The sequence below is a fragment of the Nelumbo nucifera genome, chromosome 1 (genome assembly GCF_055504915.1).
Source record: "Nelumbo nucifera cultivar China Antique chromosome 1, China Antique-T2T, whole genome shotgun sequence".
NCBI classification, from domain to species: Eukaryota; Viridiplantae; Streptophyta; class Magnoliopsida; order Proteales; family Nelumbonaceae; genus Nelumbo; species Nelumbo nucifera.
In genome coordinates this window covers 69,104,817-69,116,955 of record NC_142649.1, presented here as the reverse complement: position 1 = coordinate 69,116,955, position 12,139 = coordinate 69,104,817, and the positions used below count along the sequence as shown (strand labels likewise).

The window sequence follows — 12,139 nt, the reverse complement described above, 5'->3', positions numbered from 1 at the left end:
AAGCCTAGTCGCTTCAGCACGTAGGTAGTTCGGGTTAATCCCATACTATGCCTAGTTGGCACATAGGCAGTTTGGGTTATATCCCATACTATGCTTAATTGCTTCGACATATAGACACCTCAGTTTAATCCCATACTATTCCTAGTCACTTCGGGAGCTAGGCACCTCGGGATAATCCTACACTTAGTTTATTTTTGTGAAGTTCCAAGTTCAAGAGAAGTGCTAAAAGAAGATGGATGCGAAGTGTGCAAAAAGTTTACTTCATTGAACTTGAGAAGATTACATCATCATAAAAAGGGGAAAAGTTCTTCAAGTTGAGCATGGAGGCTCGACACTTTACATATATACAAGGGGGGTCCAAGAAAATAGGCAAAAAGATTCAGACATTCTGGGGCTCCCCATCCTCATCACCAACAATGTCAGTGGCATCTCCTCCAACAACTTCCACGTCGGCCCCAACTGCAGCCTCCTCACTGACCCCATCTTCCTATTCCTCAAAATCCGGCTCCAAGTCGACTTGATTCGACATTTCATTGGTGCAGGCCGAGGACTTGATAGGCAACAAGTCGAGCTTGGGGTACACCGACCTCATCAACATCCGATAGAGTTTGAAGCCCTGACAAAAAGTCGTAGTGCCGAACTCCTCCCTTTCCTATAGATAGCCTAGCGAGACCTTGTACTCTTCAACGGCTCAAGCCTTGGAAGATTGAACCTCGCGTTCAGCAAGGTGAGCATCCTTTTCCTAAAGCTCCTTCTTGAGCCTCTCGACGTGAAGCTCAAGCTTCCCGATGTGGTTCCTCTCATTCACCAAATCGTCCTTCAACTTGTCGATGACATCGATATCTCGCTCCACATGAGACTGATACTCACTCGTTGCCACCTTGGCATTGTCAGCCCTTGCCAAATGCTGCTCAAACTATTTGACAAGAGAGTGGATCATGGTGTTCGTCTGCAAAGGAAAAAATAAGCTAAGTATGAAAACACAGCTCGGAGAATGACACAATAAAGAACTTGGAAGCTTACCATCATGAGGAAGCGCATGGCCTTGGCACCAAGCTTGCCGGATCACAACTCAGAGAGATCGGAAATCGCCTCAGGGAAGATGGCTTCTCTTGACAGTATGGCCGGCCATAAATAAGAGGAAGAGAAGAGAAGAGAAGAGAAGAGGAGAAGAAGAGAAGAGAAGAGAAGAGAGGAGAGAAGAAAGAAGGGTTTTGCAATGTAACAGTGCTAGCGGCGCCAACCTTTATTTTAATATATATAGGGCGGCAAAAATAACAAGGGAAAAGACCCTTGTGCCCTTGAGTACAATAACAGACATAACAGAAAGAAAAATGAAATAAAAAACACTTTAATTAGCCAAACAGACCCTAACATCAACAACTAAATTATTTTAACACTCCCCCTCAAGTTGGAGCATAGATGTCAATCATGCCCAACTTGTCACACAAATCTTTATGCCACACATGATGAAGACCTTTGGTGAAGATATCTGCAAGTTGTTCTTCTGAGCTGACATATGGTGTACACACTTCTCCACTTTCAAGTTTCTCTCTAATAAAATGCTTATCCACTTCAATGTGTTTCGTCCTATCATGCAGAACTGGATTAGCAGCAATTATTGATAGCAGCTTTATTGTCACAGTAGAGTGACATAGGATTGCTTACTGCGAAACCCAGTTCACCTGACAAATTTCTTATCCACATGATTTCCGCAACCCCATGGGCCATCGCTCTATACTCTGCTTCAGCACTGAATCTAGCCACCACACTTTGTTTTTTGCTTCTCCATGTGACAAGGTTTCCTCTTACAAAGGCACAATACCCACTGGTAGACTTTCGGTCATTGACTGCTCCTGCCCAATCTGCATCAGTATATACTTCCACTTTTAAGTGACTATGTTTCTGAAACAACAAACCAGCTCTAGGAAACTTCTTGAGATATCTCAAGATCCTCTCTGCAGCCTCAAAGTGAGTTGTCCTAGGGTTGTGCATGAATTGACTAAGGACACCCACTGCATAGGCAATATCAGGCTTGGTCATAGACAAATACAAAAGTCTCCCCATGAGTCTCTGGAACATCTTTACATCTTTCAAAAACTCTCCCTGACTGTCTCCCAAATGGTGATTAGGTTCAATAGGTGAATCAAATGGTTTTACCCCCAACTTGCTTGTATCTTCTAATAGATCTAGTACATACTTCCGTTGGGAAATAAAGATGCCCTTGTGAGAGCGGGCAACTTCAATTCCAATGAAGTATCGTAAGGGGCCTAGATCCTTCACCTCAAATTTAGTGGCTAAGAATTTTTTCAGTCTCCGGATTTCAGCCTCACAATCTCTTGTGATCACTATGTCATCCACATACACAATAAGAGCTGCAATTTTACCTTCACCTCTTTTCACAAATAGAGTATGATCTGATTGGCATTGTTTGAACCCAATCTGTTGAACTGCTAAATGAAACTTACTAAACCCATATAGAGATTTTTTTAACCTGCACACCTTTTGTTCACTACCTTTGGCACAGAACCCTAGGGGTTGGGTCATGTACACTTCATCTTCCAAGTCACCATTCAAAAAAGCATTTTTTATGTCCAATTGGTGAAGATCACAGTCAAGATTTGCTGCTAAGGAAAGAAGAATCCTGATAGAGTTCATCTTGGCTACTGGAGCAAAAGTCTCAGCATAGTCCACTCCATATACCTGTGTAAAGCCTCTTGCTTCTAGTCTAGCCTTGTACCTTTCAACAGTTCCATCAGCCTTGTGTTTCACTGTGAACACCCACTTGCACTCCACTGGTTCCTTCCCTTCAGGAAGGTCTACCAACTCTCAAGTGTCATTTTTGTGTAAAGCATCAATTTCTTCTTGCATTGCATCTGTCCATTCAGGTTTTGATAAAGCTTCTGCCACAGTCTTAGGAACAGGGACACTATCCACAGAAGAGAGAAAGGCATGGTATGAAGGCGAAACATGCTCATAGGACACAAAATTAGAGATAGGATGATTACTGGTACAAGACCTAACACCCTTCCTCTTTGCAATAGGAATATTAAGATCATTGGTGACAGGTGAATCAACATTTAAAGGAATAGATATATCAATGGGAGCAAGTGTACCTGGCTGATGAGACGGATCTGCCTCGGGTGAATCTGATGATGTTGGTTGCATAGTGTCAGGCTCCACGGCTCTTGAACTCTGCTGGCTCTTATGGCGACGATGAAAAACCCGGAATGGAGGAGGATCGACTAAAGGAGGTAGTTGAATTTGAGTCGTTGCATGTTTCTCCTCAACCCTACTCTCCCCCTGAGGAGAAACCGAGAAAAAAGGTTGATTCTCAAAGAATGAGACATCAATGGAAACATAGTACTTGCGAGCAATGGGATCATATCAACGATACGCCTTTTGAGATAAAAGGTAACCAAGAAAAACACAAGGATCAGCCCGAGGATCAAGCTTACCACGAGTAGGGGACAGGTTATGGACAAAACAACGACACCCAAAAACACGCATCGGAATGGTGGACAGCGAGGCTGTAGGGAACAAGAGCTGATGTGGGGCCTTATACTCTAGTAGCCGAGAGGGCATGCGATTGATGATATATGTCGCACACAAAACTGCATCCATCCAAAACTGTTTTGGCACATTCATATGAATCAACAAGCCACAAGCGACTTCGAGAAGGTGGCGGTTCTTCCATTCAGCCACACCATTTTGTTGGGGTGTCCTGGCATAAGAGCTTCGCTGAAGTGACCCACTCGAAGCAAAAAACTTCGTGAGATCACTATGGAAATATTCCTTCGCATTGTCCGACCGGAAGATATGGATTTTCGTTTGGAACAGAGTGAACACCATGCATTCAAATCTTTCACAATTTGTGGCACTTCATCTCGAGATCGCATAGGGTAAACCCAAGTGTATCTAGAATAATCATCAATCAAGGTAATGAAGTACTTATAGCTAGCCACAGTAGGTAGAGTAACATGGCCCCAAACATTAGAATAAACAATATGAAATGGAAATCCAGATCTTTTAATTCGTAAAGGTAAAGAACTTCTACAATGCTTACTCAACTGACAAGTTTGACACTGTAACTGACTCACTGACAAGGACTCAAACAACTTTGAAAACATAACTTTTAACAAATCAAAAGAAAGATGACCTAAACGACTATGCCATAAATAGGCTTGACTCTCACTTGACAAACTCGTGGACTCAGTCGCCACTAGATCAGCATTATTCTCCAACACGTAGAGACCATCTACCATGCTTCCTCTACCAATCGTCTTCCCTGAGGTCAAATCCCGAAACACACATGAAGACGAAAAAAAAGTGACTGAGCAGTTCAAGGAGTGAGTCAGACTACTAATAGACAACAAGTTAATAGGTAATTTCGGAATGTGTAGTATATTAGGAAGAGTAAGGCCAAGTGGGAGAGGTATGGTGCCTCGCCAGTTATGGTAGAAAAAGAACCATCATCCAGTCTTACCTTATCTCTCCCAGAGAGAAGGTTATATGTCTGAAACAAATTAGACTTACTAGTCATGTGATTTGAGGCTCCGGAGTCAATAATCCAAGGAGAATCAATAGTATGAGATGACACATGGAAGGTTGTGGCATTACCTGATGTAGACTCAAACGAGGTAGAGGGAGTAGGCCCAGAATCCATCTGGCGGAGAGTCCTACCATACAATTCCAAATGTTCACAGAAGGAGTTGATAATATCTTCCTTAGGGTCAGAATTGGGATGCCTCTCCTTAGTTACCAAAGGACTAGTCTGTATCGATGCCATATTAGTTGAGTTATACCTTTTTTTATTCCGCTGGCCTAGTTTCTTGCCCTGATCAGGTGCTGACTTCTTACCCAAGTCCTGTGCCCATTTAGGTTTTCTATGGAGATCCCAACATGTATCTTTCGTGTGTCATGTCTTCTGGCAGTGAGTGCACCAAAGTTTGCTCTTATCATCTGATTTTTTCTTTCTGAGTGTCACCCTTTTTAAAACCACCTCCGACATTTGTATCTGAATTTCCCTAGACAGCTAGGGCAACTGACTACCCTTCTACACCATTCATCACACTTCTTCTGCTTTCTTCTGATTGCACCAAGGCATACACCTCCTGAACTGATGGCAAGTCTTTACAACCCAAGATCTACACCCTGATGGACACATATGACGGATTCAACCCTAGGAGGAAGGCAAACACTCGTTGCTGAGATACAAGTGACTTATAGGCCTTTGTATCTTCATCACACTTCCAATTCACATTCTGATAGTGATCAAGTTCTTTCCATATTGATGTCAAATCAGAATAGTACATCGAGAGACTCCTCTCCCCTGCTTGCAAGTAGAGGATTCAGCTTGTAGTTGATATATCTTGGCATAGTGTCTCTGCTCTGAATAGGTGGACTTCGCTTGTTCCCATATCTCACAAGCAGTTTCAGCCCACATAAAAGTCTTCCTTACTTGTGGCAGCATTGAAACCAAGAGCCAAGACATCACCATACTGTTCTCTTGGTTCCACCTATCATGCTCAGCACTTCCATACTTCGGTTCTTTCACTCTCCCATTGATGTATCCTATTTTCCCCCTAGCAGTGATGTAGAGTTTTATTCCCCTAGACCACTCAAGGTAATTCAGACCATCAAAGGGAATAACAGCCATGGGAAAGCTCATATCCATTCCCCCACTCACTCCATTGTGGCTCCCTGAAATCTCTGAAGTAGCAGAATTCTCAGTCGACATGGTCAAACAGATAATTAGTCCCAAATACCAGACTTAGGACCCCTCCTTACTCCACAAAACAATGCTCCACTTAGTCCACACCCACACACTTGGGTTTAACAACCAGGTTGAGCACAAACACTACCAAATTTCGGACAAAACAGAGGTAGTATTCGGCAAATTTCAGACCTATATAGTTTTAATAGTCCCAACCTACCAGAATTCCAGAATGTCTAACAACCACTAATCAGCAGGAGAGATCCTTCTTACTTATAGTCAAATCAAACCATTGAGAAGACAGGTCATCCTTGACCTACAGTTGTCTTAACACATGAACAAGATCACACGATCCAAAAAAATAGGGGGTATACAGATTCAGCAGCATTCAGCTGCCCAGACTCATAGGGTTTTCACTCGGCACATGACCAAGGAGGGTAAAGAAGAGAAAACAAGGAGAATTGTACCAGTTGTAGAGTTGTTTTTCAGTCCATAATCAAATTTATGTTCCGCCCAGGTTCAACTAGTCTGTTTGATCTGTTCTCTCAGTAAGGTTGTTCGATCTACTCTCTTTAATCAGTATTCCCGCTCTAATACCATCTTGACAGTATGACCGGCCAGAAATAAGAGGAAGAGAAGAGAAGAGAAGAGGAGAAGAAGAGAAGAGAAGAGAGAAGAGAAGAAAGAAGGGTTTTGCAATGTAACAGTGCTAGCGGCGCCAACCTTTATTTTAATATATATAAAGCGGCAGAAATAACAAGGGAAAAGACCCTTGTGCCCCTGAGTACAATAACAGACATAACAGAAAGAAAAAATGAAATAAAAAACACTTTAATTAGCCAAACAGGCCCTAACATCAACAACTAAATTATTTTAACATTATTTTAACAGCTTCCTTGCTTTTGATCAAGGCAATCTTGAAGTCCACAATGGACCGCTTCTCCTCACGAGCGTCCTCATAAGTTTGGTCCCTGGGTTGTAGAGGGTGCGCCTTGGACGATGAAGCCACCTCGGTCTCATGTGATGGCCTCTCTGCTTGATCTTCCTCAACCAGGTTGGCCATTGGGACTTCCTCAGCAGAATCTGGCATGAAGGGCTCAGGAGTTGATGCCCAAGGTGTGTCATTGTGAGTTACCTTCCTCTTCTTCCTTTTCCTCATATTCTGGAGGAACCCCAAAGTTGCGATACCCGACATGTCTCCTGCACAAGAAGCTTGAGAGTTAATCAAATCAACGTGAAGCAAGGAAAACAAACACCCGAACCTAGGACTACAACCTACTTGGAGGACTCAGCCCGGCCTGGATTAGTTTCTCCTCGGCCAAGAAGTCCTCCAGATTCAGCTGGTAGTCTACCAGATTCCGTATCCTGGCCTGCACCTGTTTGCTCAATTCCTCCCCAACGTCCTTTACTCCCTCTCTCCAGTGCGTTGGGAAGGGCCACCCACCGAACAACGTGAGGAAAGGAAAAATATTTACTCTTCCAAGCCGGGACTTTAGAAGGAAAGCCTTGAAGAAGTTTGTACCTGAGCCAGTAAGGCAGATAGTAACTGACATTGCCCAAGGTGCTAGCAGGGTTTTGTTTGATTTGGTAGAGGTTAACAAAGGTCTTGATGTCAAGGGGAAGGCCGAGGTGAAAGAAAAGGGAAATTGTATCGACTAGAGTACGGATGGAGTTTAGAGACCTGCCTCTAGAGCCTCCTCGAAGACGGCCAACTTGTCCTCGCCATGCTCCCAAGGAAAACCCACAGTTGGAAGGGAGTAGCCATAATGGTCTGGGAACCTATACGTAGTCGTGAGACTATGAATCTCCTCGACAGACAACTTAGTAGGACCAAAGTGGTTCAGAATCCTAGGCATAGATGGCTGGCAAGAAGACAAAGCCCTTTTGTCAAAATCTCACCGGTCTTGGACCGAGGCCCCCTCCTCAGCCAGACTGAACTGCACCCTCACCTCATCGGATTCACTACTTGACATAATGAAAAGAACAAAGAATGAAACAAGCAAAGGAAGATGACTCACCTAAAGGAAGAAATGACTAACCTCACCGATCGAACTAAAGACACCAACGACAACACGCTCTACGACCTCCAAACGCACCAGAGCTCAAAATGGGACCAAGTAAATGGGTCCCCAAGGGCCCTATTTATAGCTGCCTTAACCAACCACAAACAGTCCAGATCAAACAGATCCAATGGGTCCTAGAGGTGCAACTGTTCGTATTCCGAGGCATAAATCAATTGAGTGCATTTTTGACATATGTAGAACTTAATGTTCGCGTGATGTCCATGCATGCTCGAGATGCAACCTCACCCCCTAGGTCGAGCCAGCTAAGTCGATCAGGTTGAATCGTTGGTTGGATTATGGCTAAACCAAAGATCGGGCCAACTCTATTCACCTCGTTGTTACTCCCACCTCGAGTTGACCACATTGGGCTCAGGAGTGGGGGGCAATTGATGAGTGATAATTTGGCTCGCCCAGTGATAAGACGACATGTGGAGCGACGGACTGATTCGGCGACACTTCAGCATCCTTGGACACCTCAGGCACCTCAAGTCACCCATCTAGACTGAGGCCCGAGCAGCTCGCAACACCCACCGACCTGCCAAGGTGCCACATAGTATCTTTCTAGAAGAAAGCCAGTTATCTCCGATCTCCTCGGGATCACAATGCATGTCAGCGGATCTTATCTTCACCCTGCCCAATTCGAAAAGACCTGGATAAGCCTTATCTGCTCACTCGGAGTCCATCATTGGGTGCGAAGCTAACTTCAGGTTAGATGGGCCAATGACCTCGGACACCCATTGTGAGGCCCATGACAACTTGCTTATATAAAGGCTTTGCATCCAACCTCACAAGGTATGCATTATATTCTCATACTTACAAACTATCAGCTCTCTCTAAATTTCCTTCGCTAACTTAAGCATTGGAGTTTCAACATCGGATAAAGCACCCCAGAACACTCTGATCTTCTTGCCTTGCAATTTGACCCGGCCACATAATTAGTCCGATTTCCGAGCTACCCTCCAGCACAGAGCGACCAGGCATCATCAATCTGCTACAGCTAGTGCTCTCTCTCTCTCTCTCTCTCTCTCTCTCTCTTGTTCTACATGTTTATTTTTCCCATTTCTAATTGATTAAATAGTTAAATCGATCAGTTGACTCCGTCAATCACATAGCAGTCACCTGATAATGGAACATTGACTTGAAAAGTTTCTTCTAGAGGTAGAAAATATTGCACATAGAAAAGATTCTACGAGGAAAAATGGTGGACTGAATTCAACAATCTTTTCTCACCGGGATGAAAATTGGCTTTTACCCTCTCCCCAAGAGATGAAAGTTGAAAATCTAAGATTTTTGTACAAGAGCAAGACTGAGCTTTCACTGGGATTACTAGCTCTCACGTAATCAAAAGATATTTTCGCCGAAAAGAAAGCAACTTCAGATATTTTTTCATATTTTGGCATAGGCTAGCTACTCACTGGACGTGTGGTTTGTAGTCGATCCGGCTGTTACCAGTACATTACACTGAAAGAAATCAGACTGCATTACTCATGGAATCATCTTCCATTTTCCCCGTCTCGCATCTCTCATTTTTTCCGCCAAAATCTGACGGACCCAGAGCTTCTCCTATTCGGCCATGGAAGCAAAGGACCCTTCGGACAACTCCGCTTCGCTGTCAGAAGATGTATGTTCCTGGTGGGTGCTCCTCCTTGATTCCTCTTCCTTCTTATATTGCATCAAGTATCTACAAGGGCGGGTACTGATTCGATTGGGTTTGTTGCAGGATTTGGCGAAGCATCACCTGAAGCAAAGGCCGCAAAAAACCTTCACAGCTTCTTCAATTACATCGCCGTTAAGATTGTTCTTGCGCAGCTCGAGGTCTCTCCTCCTCTCTTCCTCTCCACTTACTTTGCCTGGTCTAGTTAACCTCTGTACTTCTGTGAGCAGCTGTCTTTTGCTTAGGCTGAATTTGCAGTATGTTAATTGGCTGCTAGCCAAGCGAGCTAATAGTATTCCATCAGGATTAGGAATTAATCCGTCCTTTTGAAGATTAGTTTGTTTTTTGTTAAGCCACATTTTCTGAACAGGGACCCCCTATGTAATATGGACTGGATTTCCAGTTCCACTGGCCAAATGTGAACTCCAGAGAGAGAGAGAGAGAGAGAGAGAGAGAAGTTCTACAACCTTGTGAGGATTCTATTTTGTAATCTTTCTTGTCATATACCATTACATGCTTACTTGCTGGAATTTTGTTCTTAGTTTTGTCCTATCGTTATGTTTCTTGGGTTGCTTCATTTGCTAATTGTGTTGCTCTTAGTTGAATGACGACTTGATGTTCCCTCCAACCCAGAGAAGGGCTTTATACTCTCCTTACATAAGTTCATGCTATGCACATCATATTTACTAGAAGCAAACATTACGGAACATTAGCTGCATATAGAGAACCTCATGCTTGAATATGATCATCCATATTTGGCCTTTTGATCTGTTTACAGTTATTTGACAAAGCAGAGCTATAACCCTGAGGCGTATGAAGAATTAACGGAATTCATAAGTAGAAACTCATTGAATGATGGGGACATGTTTTGTGCAAATCTGATGCGGGAATCTTCAAGGCATAAAGGTCTAGGTATGTAATTTCTAAATACAACATAATTTATTGCACTTCTGTTCTTCTTGGATGCTCAACTGTAGTTTTCAGCTCCTTCTCTGAGCTACTACATGTATTTGTTATTGTTCTGTCTGTTGAACTGCAAACTAATATATGATTTTTGAGGAACAGTGTTCCCATTACCTAACTAGGAAATCCTCTGCTTCTTTGTCTGTATTTTAATTATTGGGCATTTAAAGGTTTTATAGAAAACCACCAAAGTAAACATTTTAACATAACAATCCAAACCATATCATCTTTGTCTATTTGGTGAAGGGATCAAAATCCTCTGCTGCTTTGTCTGTAGAATTACACATAAAAACTGAGAACCTCATATGTCATTATAGTATTATTATCTTACTTTTCAACATTTGGTTAGATTTTATTATGCTATAACAAGGCCTCCTCACTGACTGCTTGTGCCTGTGACGCTTAACGCTTCCCATGCTACGATGTGGCAGCTCTTCGCATTTTAGAGGTTAGTAGCATGCATTCAATGGGCAATGTGTTCCTGGAATTTAAACCCCTTTAGTTTGTTATTACCATGGAAGCAACTCACATATGATTTCTGCTCTGGGTACCATATTCAGGTTCGGTCTGCATATTGCAAAAATGATTTTGAGTGGGACAACTTGAAACGACTAGCATTTAAGGTTGACAATCTCTCTACTGTTTTTTCTGTAATTGATTTTGTTTTTTCTCTCATATCTTTCAGTTGAATGAATTGCTGGCTTTATTTTGCAGATGGTTGAAGATTCCAACACCAGACTCATGAGGGATTACGTTTTAGAAACAAGTCATGTGGAAAATGAGAAGTAACATATGGGTTCTCTATTTTCTATACATACAGTATGACAAATATCATGGTACATATATAACCAGTATGGCAAATATATCATTGTATCCTTTTGTGGAGATTGGAGATTCCAACACCCATGTTATGGACGTGGGACTGAATTACAGAGCCCAAGAAATTGTTAATCAAGAGATGAAAAGCGTCCTTAGCAGAAGACTAGTCGTCAAATAGAAGTGCAGATGCATGTGGGACTGAGCTGCAAATGCCCAACAAATTGGAGAACAATCCCCAAGTGAAGTCAACCTCTTGTAGTTATACCTCAGCCGAAGTTCTGTTTGAAATTTGAATAGCTATAAGAGAGAATTTCAGGTCCGTTTGAGAGCGCCTCAGATGAAGCTTTTGGTTTCATGAAAGTTGTTATATTGTTGCTTATAGCCCATCTGTTGGTTATTATTTTGGAGTTTTGTATGAACTGAAGTTAGATGGTAAAGGTACATTTTGGTTGGTTTTATAATCACAGCAAGCTATTTAACAAAAGCCCGGATCCGCTACTCATTGAGCGCGCCTCACTCTGACCTCACAGCCTGTATTGGCCGTACATCATGGCTGTAAAATCTGTGTGAGGCGCGCTTTGTGAGGAACAGATCCCAATTCGGTTAGGGCAAAATTAGCTGATCATAATTAAAAAATGAAGAATATTTGGAGGGCAAATGGTCAATCTTGTATCTCAAGGAAAATCATCGAGTTGGATTGAACTTCAAAATTCAAATCTCCCTCCAGTCTCTTTTCTTCTTGGAAAATGCGGCAAGTGGTTGGGATTCGGGGTGGGCTTGGGGGAAAACCCGAAACTCTAGGATCGATGACAGGGCGGGGACGGTATTTGTCCACCCCGCCCCAACTCCACCTCAACTATATTATATAACATAATACATATAAAATTGTTAGTATATGCTAATGCATATTATATTATGTTATAT

At 42.7% G+C, this 12,139-nt stretch overlaps 1 protein-coding gene across 1 annotated transcript; it reads left to right on the top strand.

Annotated features, from left to right (window-relative positions):
* Positions 1–9,111: 9,111 nt before the first annotated feature.
* On the top strand, positions 9,112–11,676 carry RBCX1 (Chaperonin-like RbcX protein). The gene is made up of 6 exons (XM_010254197.3): positions 9,112–9,411; positions 9,500–9,594; positions 10,228–10,345; positions 10,828–10,844; positions 10,957–11,019; positions 11,111–11,676. Exons 1-6 carry the CDS (start codon positions 9,267–9,269, stop codon positions 11,183–11,185), a joined length of 513 nt encoding a protein of 170 aa, XP_010252499.1. The 5' UTR covers positions 9,112–9,266; the 3' UTR covers positions 11,186–11,676.
* Positions 11,677–12,139: the final 463 nt, after the last annotated feature.